This window comes from Colobus angolensis, unplaced genomic scaffold, assembly GCF_000951035.1.
Source record: "Colobus angolensis palliatus isolate OR3802 unplaced genomic scaffold, Cang.pa_1.0 Scaffold153, whole genome shotgun sequence".
In the NCBI taxonomy this organism is placed as follows: Eukaryota; Metazoa; Chordata; class Mammalia; order Primates; family Cercopithecidae; genus Colobus; species Colobus angolensis.
This window is the reverse complement of record NW_012114633.1, coordinates 2311524-2329731: the sequence shown is the minus strand read 5'-3', so window position 1 is coordinate 2329731 and position 18208 is coordinate 2311524. Positions and strand designations below refer to the sequence as shown.

At 37.6% G+C, this 18208-nt stretch overlaps 1 protein-coding gene across 3 annotated transcripts in view; it reads right to left on the bottom strand.

Annotated features, from left to right (window-relative positions):
- STAT4 (signal transducer and activator of transcription 4) overlaps positions 1-18208 on the bottom strand; it is a 123993-nt gene that overhangs the window by 20591 nt on the left and 85194 nt on the right. For 2 of the 3 annotated variants that reach the window (XM_011936426.1, XM_011936427.1), the window contains exons 7-14: positions 15566-15651; positions 13939-14090; positions 11889-12047; positions 10855-10947; positions 7860-7919; positions 7355-7372; positions 7171-7264; positions 3695-3739 (exon numbers count right to left, since the gene is read on the bottom strand). In XM_011936426.1, coding sequence (XP_011791816.1) covers positions 3695-3739; positions 7171-7264; positions 7355-7372; positions 7860-7919; positions 10855-10947; positions 11889-12047; positions 13939-14090; positions 15566-15651 — 707 coding nt within the window. The other variant, XM_011936428.1, reaches the window with a different exon arrangement.

Genomic DNA, 18208 nt, shown 5'->3' with positions numbered 1-18208 from the left:
AGTAAACTTCCCACCAGAGTTTCCATCTGTAAATACATAAAATAAAGCTGCCTTGATAGAAACAGGCGTGAGGGAGCCAGAGCTCCACATTTCCCCAACCCCAAGGGCGAATGGGGTTCCTGGGGTACCTCTTTGGCATCTTTGGGTTTTCGAAGAGAATGGGTCTCGTACAGATAACTATCTGATACAAACTCTTGCAACCACAAAACTAGAATGGAAGGACCTAAAATTGTGTGTGTGTGTGTGTGTGTGTGTGTGTGTGTGATGGAGGTGAAGGGCACTGGAGTGGTAGCAGGAATCCCAGACATGAAATCCCGTAAAGGGGCATACACAAATGGTGACCTGAGGTTTCAGGGACCTGGACATGGAAGAGGGAAGTGCCCAGAGTCCCCTGAAAGGGACCACATCTCCAGCAGAGCAATTGGCAGGTGAGCAGAGAAGGAGAAAGATCGGCAGTTGTCTGAAGTTAGGTACCACGTTTTAGAGCCCAGTTTTCCCATCTGTGGAGACACCTGCTCCCTCCAGAGGAGGCTGATCTGTAAATACCATCACCAACATCTACACAGCCCACCACCACTGACTCACACACAGCTCATTAAGGCCTCATAACAACCCTTAGAAGTGTAGGTTAACATTAGCACCATTTTGTAGAAAAGGAAACTGGGAATTAGAGAGGTTAAGGGGCTTGTGCAAGCTCAGATTGCCCGAAGAGGCAGAAACCAACACTGCTATCTCCACTATCCCACCGAGGCACGACACAAGTGCAAAAGGAGACACAGTAGACGAGAGAGGTCAACAACATTTTCTGAGGAAGCATTATTTTAAATTATGGCGTGAGACAGCCATGATTTCTGAGCAGGTGGGTGAGGTGCACTCTCTGAGATAGATAGGGTGAGGTGACGGGGCAGGAGGAGTGCCAACCAGCTCGCCTCTCCCAGGGAAGGTTCTGCGACCCACAGGCAGCATAGCAGAGGGGCCAGGAGCAGGGACACTGGATCAGACTGCCACGGTTTTATCTTGGCCCTGCCATCAACTGCCCCCGCAATCTTGAGTAAGCTGTGTGACCATTCTTTGCCTCAGTTTCCATAACTGAAATAAGTATGAGGCTAATAGTCCCTACTTCACAGTCTTATTGTAAGAGTTACAGAAATCAGTATTAGTGAAGCTCTTAGTGTCCAGTATATAGTAAATGCCACAAGAGGATTGTTGAAGACATTCTTAGCAGGCTGTGAACTCCTGCTACAGGTGCTCACAGATAAGCAAATGCAACTTTTTGAAACTTGAAAACGAGGTTACGATATCCTAGCTTCCTGTTTTCCCGAAATTTGTGACCACCATCCCTGGCCTCATGACTTTATGAACTTCACTTTATTGCCTGTTCTTTCCTCACTCTTTCCTAACCTTCGCGTGATCATCCTTACTGAAAGGCCAAGCCCCCGATTCCCAGCTTGTCTTCTCCTTAATGTATTTTGTGACTAGTCAACCGTTACTGCCGCACATTAAGATACGGTTCAAACTGTGACTTGTTTTAAATGTACCTAGGAGTCATACTAAAATTCTACCAACAGGTGGAGCTCAAAGAATAGCTTAAAATAAAATTAACCCGATTCGGCAAACCTGAAAAAAAAAGGGAAGAAATAAAATCATTCTGAAATGACTGTATGATTTTGCTATTCATCAGAAAATAAGAGGAAATAAATTGAAGGCAATATAACTAGACAGTGTTAACAAGACAGCGGTTGCTTTTTCTACAGTGGAAGATGATTTACTTAGATTTCTGTCTTTAGGGAAATCCAAGGGAAGATTTTCATTTTACATTCATAAAGATCACAATATACTACAAGAGTTGAGCTATTTGGATTTATTCAATTTGCTTTACTTAAGAAAAGTTCAGGATAATGATGCTCAGTCTGTTCAGATTCATAAATAATACTCAGGGATGTCAAGTTGAATGAAATGTTGCAACTCTGGCCAGAATTCCAAGGAGATGTGTGAAATGAGCTTTTATTTAAAGTGTGCCAATGTTTAACTAGGAAGTTTAGAAAACCTTTATGGGTTTCCATAAGCTGGGAAGAATGTCTCCCACTCATTTGCTTTACTAGAATCTCCTTAAACCCAAAAACTCTGCTCTTGTGATTTCTTTGACTGCAGAGACCTGCTTAGCGAGCTCTGCCCTGAACAGCAATTCTACCTTGGAAGACTGAGCTTGTCTTCACTGAGGCTATGATGTTTGGCAAATGATCTTTAAGACACAATTAAGGGAATGAAGAATTCTTGGAGGGCAAAATGGTAGCGCATTAAATCTTTTGTGGTGGATCTTTATGGTTTTGTGTGGTGTGATAAATTGGATGTCATTGGATGCTGGATTTATAAAGCGCTTTTCCTCCAAACAATTCAAAGATCTTTTTCATAGGAGCTGTGATTATAAAACCAAGAGTTTGGATCCATATGAACCACCTCAGAAATAAACCTCACTGCTTCAAAATCACATCACGTAGGTGGTTTTACACCTGCAGCACCTCTGAGCAGGGCTGTTGAGCATGACTATCCTGATCTCTTAGAGGAAAGAAAATGCACTATTTCTTCGTCAGATCATTTGCCAAACATCACATTTTCAGGCCCTGGCAGAGCAGGTACTTAAACCCAGGTTTTCTAGTTCCAAATATATACGTCATTGACTTATGCCTTAGTTTCGAGGTCAACTCAATAGATGTTCTCCAAGGTCATGTCCCGTTCATGATTTGACTACTCTATCATCAACTAACTCAAATGTGAGTACTCAGACTGCATCGGTTTGTTCTTTCATTCAATTTGTCTAGTAAAATGCAAACATTAGAGAGCGAGGTAATTGGTATCTCAAAATAATAGGGTGGTCTTTTGCCCCACATATCATAATTTTTCAGCCTGACTTCACATATGTGAGAAAATGAGTGAATGAAAATGAAGAATGACAAAGATATTTCTTAATAATGGACTGACTAAAGAGACTATGGCATACCTATAAAATGTAATGACACGTAAGCAATTTAAATCATGTTCTCCAAGAGTATTTAAAATTATGGAAAACTGTTCTCCAGGCTGGGCACAGTGGCTCACGCCTATAATCCCAGCACTTTGGGAAGCTAAGGTGGGTGGGTCACTTGAGCCAAGTGGTTCAAGACCAGCCTGGGAAACATGGTGGGACTCTGTCTCTACAAAAAATACAAAAACTAGCCAGGTATGGTGGCACACACCTATAGTCCCAGCTACTCGCAAGGCTGAGGTAGGAGGTTCACTTGAGCCTGGGAGGCGGAGGCTGCAGTGAACCAAGATCTCACCACTGCACTCCAGACTGGGCAACAGAGAAAGACCCTTCTCAAAAAAAAAAAAAAAAGATACTTTGCTATGTGAAAAAAAGCATGCTATGAAGCAATGAGTATCATATATTTTAAAAATAATATATACATAAAGACTAGAATGATGTATACCCAGATGTTAATAGTTATTTTCTTTGGAGGGTGTTATTATATGTTATTTTTATTTTCTCTTTTTAAAAAACTCCCTCATATTGTCTGCAATTATCAAGCTTTACATCTATAATCAGAAAAACATGAATTTGATTTTATATGAAGTCAAGCAGTTTAAAAGCTTTGTAAAAATAAGATATTATGAGATCTAGTCCCAGAAAAATTTTGTAGGAGAAAACATTTCCTACCTCATTTCCTTTACCTCCAGCACTGGACTTCATTTCCTTTGGTTGCTTTGTAAAAGAAAACAACAATATTTAGATGAAAAAGCATTATCAGCTACATACTAAGTTGGTCATACCTGTTGCAGTCATTTTCTTGGCCACAGTTTTGACTTCTAGAACAGCAACATGTTTTCAAACTCATTGAAACCTGACACAACTGCCCAGATTTGACAGAGAGGAACTTCCTGTCTCACCCCATGGGATGCCACTTTAGAAACTTGAGTTGGCATATCACTAAGACTTTAGCTTTCAGCCAACATTTTGAAAAAATGAAATCATGCTGGGAACTTGCAGAATCCATACAGCACTCCTTTGCACCTGGAAAGCATCATTTTAGCTAAGCTGTAGGTGATGATTCCCAATCCCTGAGAAACCAAGTCTAACGGAGAAGACTAGAAAAATAAACTATAGGGCAGTGTGTACCATATAGCATAGTAAACTATTAAATGACATTACAGGGGAAGAAGACTTACTGACACAAAATAAATGTGCATTGATACAGATTACTGAATGAAAAAAAGAGGCAGAAAACAAATTATGTAGTGTGTATTATTTGATCCCACTTTAAAAATACATACATATAAATATTTTAGAAAAAAGAATGAAATTGTAAAAATGAAGATGTTAATAGCATTGCAAAGTGGTGGAGTTATAGGTGACAATTTTTAAAATTTTGATTTTTTTTTTTTTTCTTTTGAGAGGGAGTCTCTCACTGTCATCCAGGCTGGAGTGCAGTGGTGCAATCTCGGCTCACTGCAAGCTCTGCCTCCCGGGTTTATCCCATTCTCCTGCCTCAGTCTCCCAAGTAGCTGGGACTACAAGCTCCCGCCACCATGCCTGGCTAATTTATTTTTTATTTTTTATTTTTAGTAGAGACGGGGTTTCACCATGTTAGCCAGGATGGTTTTGGTCTCCTGACCTCGTGATCTGCCTACCTCGGCCTCCCAAAGTGCTGGGATCACAGGCGTGAGTCACTGCGCCAGGCCAATTTTCTGTATTTTTAGTAGAGACGGGGTTTCACTGTGTTAGCCAGGATGGTCTCAGTCTCCTGACCTTGTGATCCACCTGCCTCGGCCTCCCAAAGTGTTGGGATTACAGGCGTGAGCCAAAGCGCCCGGCCGATTTTTATTTTCTATATTTATTTTTGTATTAAAAAACAACTAAAGTTATTATGCATAAGATAACCAATGTGAAAATGCTTTGCAAGAGCAAAAGAGCACTGTAAAAACTGAGGTTTTGTTGTTTTATATATTGTACCTGCTGAAATAAAGACCTGATTTTTGGTGTGTTCCTTGTCCTTCCTTTTCCATGTGACTTTTTTGGGAGGCAGACGTTTCTAAGTTAAGGGCTCTTCCTACTTTACTTATTACTAAACCTGGCCCCTTGTTGAAAGTTCCTGGAGGGTAGGAATTGAGCCTAACAAAAAAGAGTGCTAGTTACAAGGGTGTCTATAATACATTATTCTTTATTACATTTTATTTATTTGGCAGTTCACACAGGAAGGATTCAATTAAAAAACAAAAACAAACAAACAAAAAAACACACTCCTCAATACTAAAAACCAAACAAAAACAAAAACAGAAATCAGAATAAATTTCTGTATGCAGATATCTTTCTGTTAACCTACATTTTATCTTTTAGAAAGTAGACTTTTTGAGGCATATTCGGTGGTGCCCAAACATTCAGTGAGGCAACTGCTAAATGTTAATAAGCAGAAGGAGGAACATGGTTTCTGGTGAGAAAAATAGGTCTTTGGGGATCTAAGAACTATGCAAAGAATTAGAAAGAAGGCAGAAAGATAACTCTAGGTCAAGAGGAAGTGGTAAAAGCAAGAAGCAACAGGATGAGGCTCGGTCAGAGCTTTCCAGACATGCCAAGGTGAACTGTGTACAGCTGCTATACCCAGGAACATCCTATTTCCCCAAGCTAGCCTCCTAAAATGAAAGCGCTTTTAGCCAGACAAGGTTATTAGAGATGTAAAAATGAAACCAGGAATGCCTATCCATTATTGCATGTATGTGTGTGTGCCTTTATACTTTTGTAGTTGTATATCATAATTGTACACATTTTTGTGGTACGCATGATATTTTGATACATGTATACAGTGTGTAATGATCAAATCAGGGTAATTGGGATATCTATAACCTAATTTATCTTTTCTTTGTGGTAGGACCATTACAATTCTTCTCTTCCTGCTATTTGAAAATATACAATAAATTATTGTTCCCTTCTACATTATTATTATTTTTTTTTTGGAGACTGAGTCTTGCTCTGTCATACAGGCTGGAATGCAGTGGCACAATCTCAGCTCACCGCAAACTCCGCCTCCTGGGTTCAAGTGATTCTCATGCCTCAGCCTCCTGAGTAGCTGGGATTACAGGCGGTTGCCACCACCCTGGGCTAATATTTGTATTTTTAGTAGAGACGGGGTTTCACCATGTTGGCCATGCTGATCTTGAACTCCTGACCACAGGTGATCCGTCCGCCTCAGCCTCCCACAGTGCTGGGATTACAGGGGCGTGAGCCACCGTGCCCAGCCCCTTCTACACTATTGAAAATCATAATTTATTCCTTCTAACTGTATCTTTGTATCCATTAACCATCTTTCTCTTATTCCCCCGCCCTGCTTCCTTTCCTAGCCTCTGGTAACCACCATCCAACTGTCTGCCTCCAAGAGATCTACTTTTTTAGTTCCCACATGACTGAGAATATGCAATATTTATCTTTCCGTGCCTGACTTATTTCATAATGACTTCCAGTTCCATCCATGTTTCTGCATATGACACAATTTCATTCTTTCAATGGCTGAATAATATTCCATTGTGTAACACCTCTCTATTTTAAGACAGATTATCTCTGTCCTTATCAGCAAAATCTACTGACCAACTACTATGTATACTTAGGTACTCTGTCTTCATTGTTTAGAACTCAGACCTTCTAAGTTAAGGTTCAGTGCTCTTTCTACCATTTTAATTCTTCACTGATGGCATGTTTTATTTCTCAATATGGTTCCTAATTTCTTTTCTTTTTTTCTTTTTTTGAGACAGAGTCTTGCACTGTCGCCTGGGCTGGAGTGCAATGGCACGATCTCAGCTCACTGCAACCTCCGTCTCCCGAGTTCAAGCGATTCTCCTGCCTCAACCTCCAGAGTAGCTGGGATTACAGGTGCCTACCACCACGTCTGGCTAATTTTTTGTATTTTTAGTAGAGACGGGGTTTCACTATGTTGGCCAGGCTGGTTAGAACTCTTGACCTCATGATCCGCCGGCCTTGGCCTCCCAAAATGCTGGGATTACAGGCATGAGCTACCGTGCCCGGTCGGTTCCTAATTTCAAATAAGAAATGTTTAAGCACAAAATATACTGAATAATAAGGCCTATTAGTAAAGATGTCTCTGATTTTCAGGAAAAAAACCTGTGTAACTTTACTGCCAAACTTACCAAATGTCGAAATTCTACCGAGAGACTCCCACTGGAAGATTCTTCAATAGACATGGCTTTGACATTAGTTCCACAAAGTACAAATCTTCGGTTGCTGGAGAGGAAATCTTAGCTATTTACATGGTCTCAGGTAAAATATATTTACAAGAGCAGCAAGAAAGATTCCACAAAGTAAATGTCTTACCTTAGAGTTGAAACATTCCTGTAAAACCAAGAAAATTCTTTAAAATAAGCTATTTAATAGATCTAGGAATAACTTTCTATACTTTATTTTTTAAATTTATTTATTTATTTTGAGACAGAGTCTCGCTCTGTTGCCCAGGCTGGAGTGCAGTGGTACAACCTTGGCTCACTACAACCTCTGCCCCCTGGGTTCAAGCGATTCTCCTGCCTCAGCCTTCTGAGTAGCTGGAATTACAGGCGTGAGCCACCGTACCTGGTCTCTATGATACTTTAAAGGATAGTATATAAAATTGATTTCAAGTTTTTATAGTAAAATTTTAAATTTAAGATACCATTGAGTTTTGTTAAATGTTTGAACTTCAAAGTCAAATATTTGAAGTACATTCATTCTATAATGTTAGAGAAGTAAATTTAAAAGTTCAAAATTATTCTATAAAATAAGGGCCATTCATTTTTAAAAGTCTTACATTTTGAATTACAATTCAAAATGAAATTAGAAAACTTACTTGTCAATTGATGCTTTAACCTTTACCTGATAGTTTAGTTCTGGCAATTTTATTAATAGCCTGGAAAGAGATATCAATAAAAAAAAATCAAAGATAAAAATCAAAAGTGTTTAAAAACCCTTTTTTATATTTAAACATTCAAATATACTTATGAAATATGCATATAAATAAACCTTACATAATCTACAGTTTGTGTTTTAAAAATGTACAATGCCTTTTTAGTTTGCCATGTTACTAATGTTGACATCAGTCACTTAATAGCATTATTGACAAACACTTGGAACTGTTTCCATATTGCTTCAGTTGATGTTTGCTGGATAATACACTGGTGAGGTCAGAAAAAAAAGCTATATATTTTGGTTAAAGCCCAAATGTGGGTTAAATGTATAGATATAAAAAAATTGTTGTATGGCTTCATTTTATCCTCATATTACCAAAAAAAAAACTTTGTAAGCTTTAATAAGTGTTTTATGGTGAACATACTAAGACAGAACTCTAGTAAAATATGGAAAATCTCAACTCGAATACATTTGAAATCTTTCAAAACACTATATTTAAGTAACAGAAAAAATGTTCATAAAAAACCCAAACTTCAAATGAACAAGTAATTGAAGTTCAGTGTAAAAATTCCTTTAATTCCTTCTGGTGTCAGCCCATCCTTTATTCTTTTGCTTTCTCCAGCTCCTCAGATTTCTGTCCTGTGATGTACCCTACCTATGGGTTCAGTGCAGTTTCAGAGATAGTCATTCGATCCCTCACACATTCATTCATTTACTCATGCCCTCATCCTAAACTTTGCTCATTCACTCAGCATGCATTGAGCTCCTAATATTTACCCAGTATACCCTTAGGTACCAGAGGACTGATGTAGCAAAGACTGCAGAAGGGAGAAAAGTGGACGTGGCTCTATGTAAAAGGAGGGAGTCCAGGCACACAAATGGAATATAGAGAATATGGTGACAAGCAACTCACTGGCATTAGAGAAATGAAATCGTAGCTCATGGGCAGCCCAAACAAAAGGGTGGGTAGAATGTTGCAAAGGCTCTTTAAAAGTCCTGTACAAGGCACAAGATTGGTTTAGGGTTTGGAGTATGTTGAGTATGCAGTGATTGGTAGTGAATGGTGAGAAGGGGGCATAGTCACATAAAATAAAGCCAGATGTTTTTCCTCTCCACCTTCCTTTTTATACTACTTCAGGAAGGATCTGATTTACTGCAAGATGCTGACAAGTCCCATGGAGTCATTCTTCCCCTTCAAGGTCATTTTTCCCTTTGAAACAGGAGGATGCAACGGTATGGCAAAGAGGGGTTTTAGGAAAACCTTGAGTAAAGGATCACCTATCAAGACGGTGGGGAATAGGGTGCAGAGGAGGAGGAGGGGGACTTAACAGGTACAAGAGGAAGACAGAGCCTACCACCAGGGGCTAATGTTCTATGCCTCTGGCAATCAGTTCACACAACATGCAAGTGGTGCTGATTCAGAGTTAGAATTTTTTGCTAGGCAATCCCTACTCATCTCCCCTTTTGTCCCAGAAAGCATCTTAGACTTACTATATCATCTATAGGAGTGTCTCAAGGAAAAGTAGAATGTCCATCACTTCTCCATCCTAGTTCACTCTCCTCCGAGTTATATAGAGATGTGGGAATGAGGAAGGAACAACTTTTGATAAGAATGCCTATTTTTAAATTTTACTTTATTATTCTGTTTTATTTTTTGAGATGGAGTCTCGCTGTTGTTGCCCAGGCTGGAGTGCAGTGGTACAATCTTGGCTCACTGCAACCTCTGCCTCCTGGGTTCAAGCAATTCTTGTGCCTCAGCCTCCCAAGTAGCTGGGATTACAGGCATGCGCCAACATGCTCAGCCAATTTTTCTATTTTTAGTAGAGATGGGGTATTGCCATGTTGGCCAGGCTGGTCTTGAACTCCTGACCTCAGGTGATCTGCCTTCCTCAGCCTCCCAAAGTGCTGGGATCATAGGCATGAGCCACCATACCTGGCCAACAGTGCAATTTTAAAAGGAACCTAGCCTCAGCCTTTTGTTTTCAGTTCTTAAATCTTGGTGCAAAATTCACACAAAGAAACTGATTCAGAATGTTAATGATGTCTTAAAAATGCAAACTGAAGACAAATGCGTTCTCTTTAAAAATGGAGTTCTAATAGTGATATGTGATCAGCAACCCTATCATAGAACCCTAAACTGCTCTGTACCATGGCATCACCACCTCTTGACCCCGTTAGTCTGTGGTCTCAGCTTTCCAGAGGTGACCTAGTGATCAGGCATTTAAAGCTTTAGTTCTTGGAGTTTCAGGCATGATGAGAATCTTTGAAAGTAAGAAGTCAAACTCATTGTTCTCAGCATCATTAGAGAAAACTATAAGTTTTGATTGCTCATGCTAATAGAAAGGATCAAATTCACAGAGAAAGCAACAGTAACACAAAAGTTATGTCTTTAAATCAGGTACACAGTAGGGATATATGGAAAACTGTGGTATTGGAAGTTTTTGTGGAAAGTCCAATAAACCAGTTACTGGGTAATCTCAGGAGATGGATGTGCCACTATGTTTCCTGGATAGGATATTCAAAGCCTTCCAGAATCTGTCCCCAATCTGTCCTCTCAATTCTGTCTCCCCCTGCTCCCCACGATTACCAGACAGACTTAGGAAGCCATTATTTCTGTATTCCCACTCTCCTACAATCCTCCTCCCCTCTCCCAATCTCTCCAGTCTTTTCTCAAGTCAACCTTTTCAGCAATTAATTTAATTGTGCCTGATTTTATGATTCCATACTTTTACGTCCTCATCTGCACTGTCACGCTCTTGACAAGCAGGGCTCTCATCTTCACATTTCTGTGGGTATTTCCCAAAGCTCAGAGCTGGGCACACAGCAGATGGTTCAATAAAGAACAGCTGAATGCAAGCCACAATGAGAGAAATTGGTCTTGATTATCCAGAGACTATAGCTCCACAAACACACGAAATCATAGATGTTTTGCCTACCTTAGTTTTACAGTGAACTGAATCAGGGTTTTAAGTACCAACGGCCTCTGAGGGTGGGTTGGCATACATGGCTGTCGCTCAACCACAAATGAGCTAGATGAAAAGGAAATAAAGCATGTCATTTGAAAACATTGAGAATACTGAGACTGAAAACCACAGAGGAACAGGATGCTATCCACTCATAAAGTCCAAATGTTCTACACTTAGAAGATACTCAAACCCCCAATTAAACTCAGATCTTTACAATGACTTTTATAAATCATTTAACAGCAGTAAATGAACTTAATTGTTATAACTGAGCCATGAATAAAAGCCCCAGTCCATTTAGTACTTTTCTTTTGAGAAGGGTCTCCCTCTGTTGCCTGGGCTGAAGTGTGGTGGCACAATCATAGCTCACTGCAGCCTCAACTTCCTGGGCGCAAGTGATCCTCCTGCTTTGGCCTCTTGAGTATCTAGAACTATAGGCATGTGCCACCACGCCTGGATAAGTTCTTTTATTTTTTGTAGAGATAGGTGTCTTTTTATGTTGTCCAGGCTGGTCTACAACTCCTGAGCTCAGGCAACCCCTTGCCTCAGCCTCCCAAGGTGCTGGGATTACAGAGTGAGCCACCATGCCTGGCCAAAAATAAATTTCATGACTTTTTTTTGGACTAAATATTAGGATTTCTGGTACATGTTAGTATTTTTTGTTTAGATTAGCTTATAAACATGAAAATGTTCTCCATCCTTTGTTTCATGGATATGCACATAAGAAAACACCTTTGAAACTTTTTCTAAAATGTGAAAACTGAGCTGTAGGTGAGTGACATGACTTAGCTTGTGGAAAACTGAGCCAGCTGGTGAGAGAAGTGTTGATGAATAAATAGTGAAGAGTAGAAATGTGGTTTCTGAAACTTTCTGGGGTTCTATTCACTTCTCCCTGAGGCTTGTTGTTGAATACTTCCCTGCCACTCTTCCACCTAAACACCAAAACCTTAGGCAGGGGTGTTCTTACTTCACAGAATGGAGGATGCCATTGATAGCACTTCACTTACTTCTTGAAAAGGTTGTAGATCAAGAAGGTGACTCTCTCTAGCATGTGAGTTCTTTGCACTGGAATGGGATCACCTTCATATGTCATTTTGGTAGATTGCTCTTCTAGTTTCTCCAGTTGCCTTCTGAGTTGGAAAAGACTTTCTGCCAATAGTGTAAAGCTATTGAACAGCAAATGAAAATCAAAGATAGTTTTTCCACTTAATAATAAAAAAGGATTGTAACAATGGGTCATAGTTAATAAATGTTAAATTATTAAGTCATTATTAAATTAATTAAATGAATCACTTAGTTTGATTTAGGTTAGTGACACTTCTTTATTTTTATTTTCCTAACCCATTTTTTTCTTGAATATGCATATGTTAAATATTTTCAATGTTTTCTCATTTAAACCTTCAATTATATATGTCATCATTTATGAAATTTTATCAACATCTGGAACCAAATCCCTTTTAATTGTTCTTTGTTTAAGCTTATTAAGCATATATGTGTTAAAAATGTGGCAATCACTAAAGGGCAAAAAAAGAGCAAATTTAAAGCCGTAAAAAACATGCTATGGTTAATGTTTTCTTATGTAAGCATACTGAAAGAAAATCATATGAAACCGATCTTCCCCCACAATAAATATTTTCACAAGTCCTAAGTATTAGCCAAAAGTGATCAATGACTCTCTTTAGAGTAAGGTATATTTAGAAATGCTTGCTCCTGATAACTGCTTGGAATTTTATTCATTACGCAGTGATCTCACCTCAGAAATGGACGTGGTGGTGTGGGCCAGAAGCCTAGGAAAGAGTAAGATTGAAATAGACACGGAAGGGACTTTCAACTACAGGAGACAGAACATCTTATCAGACTTGGAAAGTACACCTCGCCATACAGCAACTCTTTCTACTTAAAGTATTCCACATATAAGACTATGGCAAGAGTGGTTGAATCCCTGCTGATTTTTGGTATGAGCTCCATTATCGGTTAAGATCTTTATTGCTCCCTTTATTGTTGTTTTCACAACAGAGCACAGTGACTTGGAGAATCAAAGTGTCTTCCCAAGGAAAATCAATGTTTTAAAATGAGTCAAACTCCTTACATTTCTTGACAAGTAGGCCTGGCAGGGCAGAGCTTTTAGTGAGGGAGTCCCCAGTTACCACATATTCCATTGTATTGACTTGTTCTCTTAGGAACCAATTTTAGATTTTAACTGAACAGTTTCTTTCTTTTTCATATTTTCCAATTGTTCCTTCAGTCAAATAGTTTTATTTTGCATTTATGACATGGAAAACCCTATGAACATTTTAATCTTCTAGTGCAAAGGGTAGTTATCTACATTTCATTGCATGTGTGCGTACATAAATCCAGAATGCCGGGTTGTATTAACCATTTGTGACTTTTAAAAACTGACACATAAAAATTGTATATATTTGTGGTATTTGTGGTATTGTATATATTTGATGTATGTAAACATTGTTGAATAGTTATATCAAGCTGAATAACATGCATTATTGCCTCACATACTTACTTTTCTGTGGTAAGAGCTCTTAAAATCTACTTTCTTAGTAATTTTCAAGTATACAATAAATTGTTATTAACTACAGTCACCATGATGTACAATGGATCTCTTGAACTTATTCTTCCTAACTGAAATTTTCTATCCTTGACCAACATCTTTGACAAAAGAAATCACTATGTTGAAAACACAAAACTAACATTTAAAAGTTGAGATATCTATTTTCAAGATTTTGAAACTAGTACTTCTTTATTCTGTCCTTAAAGAAAGTATATTGCCAGTTTCAAAATTTATTTGAGTCTTTTAAGATTGATATCTTGCATGTGAAAATTCAGCATTCAATAGATGCTTTCTTCAATTTCCCCACGAGGATGAAAACTAAGAACACTTATACTACTTGTTTTCAACTGTAGATTTCTCAGGTGCTAATAAGCCATCAGTAAGCTGAATGAACTGATGTTGCAGTCTAAACCTGCATTCTCTGGCTGAGTGACACTGAAGTTTTGTATTTCCTGTGGTTTTCACTAGAAACTGCAGTCAATTCGTTTTACCAGTTCTGAAGCTGGTCGAGCCCATTGTGGAGTGGACCTCCGATGCAGGCGATTTGCTGCCGCCGCTTCCAGTCTTGCAGCTCTTCTATGAGCATGTTGTTCATTAGCAGGTCCGTCTCATAGATGATTTGGGTCATTTTACTGAGAGCCTCCTAAAAACAAAGGGGACTACTGAAGAGAGTTTCATAAGAAATAAGTCACTTAGAATTCAATTTACAAAACTATTTGACCTGGTAGACAAGGGCTGGTTAAAATTTTGACCAAATATTTTACTAAATACTAGCTTTTATTTGCCAGGCCTTTTCAAACAATTAAATTATTGACAATAAAAGATGTCATGAGAAAAGAAGAATGGCCACAGTTTAACATTCTCTTCATGTGTTTCAGTATAAATATATTGAATTTGTAACTCCTGTGGCAATGATACTGAATCTTGTAGTCACAAAACTGTATAGTTGCTTATTAAAAGGATATTTATATATTTAATTTATTTGTAAAATAAAGATGGTTATCCATTTATATTAAAATGAGCTGACTAAAATTTGAGCCTTTCTATGTTAATTTTTATTAGGACTTTTTCTGGGTTTTGGAAGGCATATGGAGAATTATAACTTTCAAAGGTCTAGGGGGTAGAAGATATGAATTTCTGTTCTGGCATTATTGTAAGCTATATAAATGTGAGCAAAGTATTTAATTTTGCTGAAACTTGGTATATTCTCATTTATACAACCAGTTGAATGAACTGAATTATCGTCAATGTTCCTTCTCTTTTTAAAATGTTATTCCTAAAGTAGAATAAAATGTCATGCATAAAAACCCACATAGCATAGATTTATTATGCATAAAAACATTAACTTTTTCTTGAATTAACTACTTGCATACTTAAAATCTGATATATAACTAAGTTTATAATTAATTTAGTGTAAAAATAAATGTTGTACTTGTTTGTGCTCACACAAATTCCTGCACAAAAAATTGAGCCGAACTTTTAGAAATGAACTACTGATTTATTAGTGACTGGTTAAATTTCAATTGCATTTATTTTTCAAGATAGGTAGAAAAGTGAAATAGAGATGTTTCCCCTCCTTAAAAATATTTAATTAAACCAGAAAAAAAGTTCTTGCTCTCCTTGGAAGAAGTTAGATGGAATACATTCAGTTGCCAATGAACTATTTTGAAATCTAGGAAATTGCTTAATACTACATCATTTCTCAGAGTAGAAACTAGAATATTTATTTTTCCAATAAGATTTTAGCAGTCATCAAATGCTATTTTAATTATATAGGTGCAGTGGAACCCATCTCAGCATATTAAGTACATAAACTAAAACAGCCATGTCTGAAATAATGACAAATAAAAATCATGTAAAAGTTCCACCCTGAAATTAATGTTAGCTATAGTAAATGTATTGCATAAGCAAGATAAATAGTCTCTAAAGAGGTCCAGCGTTGTAAACTCATGAAGAGAAGCATGGCAAACAGCATGGGACTGTTCCTAGAAACCTTGCCGTTTTTTCATTCAGTAAATGGAACTGATAAAATCTGACAGCTTGATTCTTTTCAGTTAGTCTAAGTTTAGAAAAAAGAAGAAAAATAGTCAAAAGCCCAAATTAAAATTCTTCACTAACCTTTCTCTTGAAATCGAGGCTGTTAAGCATTTCCTGCAGTGTCAAAACTTCCTGATTCATCATGGCGCTATTCTTGTCACTCTGATCTGCAAAGGTAAAGAGATCAGATTAGAGTCCTCGCCAAGTCAAAGCTCTCTATTCCTGAAAGTCAAGTCAGCCTCAATCCACCACCCTAAAACAGCCCTGGCCCAGAGAACTTATGTGGTAAGAGACTAATTGGGTTCACTAGAGGTGAGCTTGGAAGTCTCTGTCTGCTCATTTGCCAGGAAGAATTACATCCAAGCATGAAGAAAAGGACCTCTTTATTTTACAGACCTTCAGGAAAGACCATTCTGCACTTGGTGTCTTGTTTTGTTTTGTTTTGTTTTGCTTTGCTTTGTTTTGGTGGTGGACAGAGGAGATAAAGTTGCTGTAATGGATTCCTTACTGGATACCGCCACATTAATTATATACTTGGTTATTTGGTAAAAGTAAGGAAGGCAGGGATCACCCTTTGTGCCCCTGATTAAATCATATTTGACTCTCTGTTGTCTTCACCTACCCCTCCCTGCTCTGGTTCATATGCAAGTTTTATGAGAAACTGCCTGATAGAGTTACAGTCTTATCTACCTAGTCTCATGAACTAATAAAAGACTAAGTTCTTTACCTTCCCCCACTTTTTTTTTTTCCCCAAAATGCGCTAACCTCATCGTAAAACTAGCAGTGGGCCAGAGTTGTAACTTAGAAAAATATCTGACTGAAAAAAAAGATTTATCCTTTTTTACATGGGGATACATACAATAAATAAACATTATATTATTTAATTTGAACATTAAACTTTATTGACATAGTGATGGGGCTCAGAAAATGACACCCCAAAATAATGGAACTAAAGCAGCAGCCTCAAGGTCTCTCTCAATCCTCTGTCTCTCCACAGCACACATGAAGTGCTCGGAAGCTCCCTGATCTACCTAGAAAATGGACCCCTAAGAGGAACACAATTGCCTTGGATCCCTTCCCTGAAATTTCATTAATTAGAGAAACTTAAAACTCATAAAACAGAGGAAAAGTCTGAAAATTAAACACCACACCTAGAGCCCAAACTTTGTCCCAAACCATTGCTTGTTCTCAGGTTCCAGTCAATTCTTCAAGAGTATTATTTACTAACCACTGTCTGAGCATTGGGTCCATTCATTAACTTTAAAAATCATTTGCTTCTATATTTCCAACCTCCCTTTCCTTTATGAAGAAGGGCATATCAACATCTGTACCCCACTGGATTACTGGGTAACCATTCTCCTGCTATTCTCCCATGCTGTGCATGTTAAATTAATTTGCATGCCTTTTTCTCCTATTGATCTACATTTTATTAGTGCATATTCAATGAACCTTCAGAGGGTGAAGGGGGAAGGTTCCATTTTTGCTCCTACAATGGCAAATGACTGTTTATACCAACCATTCATGTCCATGAAAAATGGGGACTGGGAATGCTGATTTGACTTGTGTAATTGTGAAAAAGAGGTCCCAGAACAACACTGGGGCAAATTTCTCTACAAAACAGGACTAATCTCTAGGAACTCATTTCTGGTTGTAATGACTCACAAATTTACTAACTCCCAGATCCCCTACATAGCAAAATCTTGCTTATGTAGCATTTTGGCAACTGAAAACTTCTTTAGCTAACCTTTCCTATCTTCACCAAGGATATAATAACTTGTTTCCCTTGTATTTTTCTTTTCACTTATAACAGGATGGGACAAACAAAATAAATATTTGTGGATTTAGGTGATAAAAATAATCATCTTAATTCATAATGGACATGAAGCACTGAAAAAGTGACTCAAATCATAACAAATTAAGTTCAAAATAATCTAATTTTTAAAATTAGTAGTTTGCATATAAAATTTGGAATAAGGCTGCCTTCAATGAACATCACTTGATTACATTTACAGTTGTTCTAAACCCTTTTAGGGTCATGAACTCCCCCTTTGATAATGAAACCCAAGTTTGTGCCATTTCTTCTGAATGGAAAAGTTGTATGTACAAATAATTGTGAACATTTTGAATAATATTTCCTGGAAGTCAAGGCATCTTAAGCATATCAGGAGAAGAACCCAAAACACCTCATCTTCACGTAAGAAAAGTTATGTTTGACCACAATCATTCATATTTCGTTCAAGATACATTTTAGGCCAACATTTTAATAGTCAAAGATGATTCTGTAAATGGAAAGTTTATATCTGATTTATTTTTTTGAATTATTTTGAAATAATTTTAGAGCTACAAAAAAGTTGCACAAATAGCATAGAGTTGTCATATATCCTTCACTTAGTTTCTTCTATTCTCTTACATAAACATAGTAAGCACAATGATCAAAACAAGTAAATTAACATCAGCACAATTCCATCAACTAAACTAGACCTAGAATCTTGCCAATTGTTCCATTAATTGCAACATACTTTAAACTATTTTTCTATTATTATTTGTAAATCTTAGGTCTTGTAAATATTCTCTTCCCCTTCATTTTAAGAAAACACCTAGTTGTAAACAATTTCAGTGTTAAACCACAGAAAAAATAGTAAAATAAATTGCAGTGACCTTACATTTTGACATTTATGCAATTATTAAAATTATGTTTTTGGAGACTTTTTGACACGAGAAAAT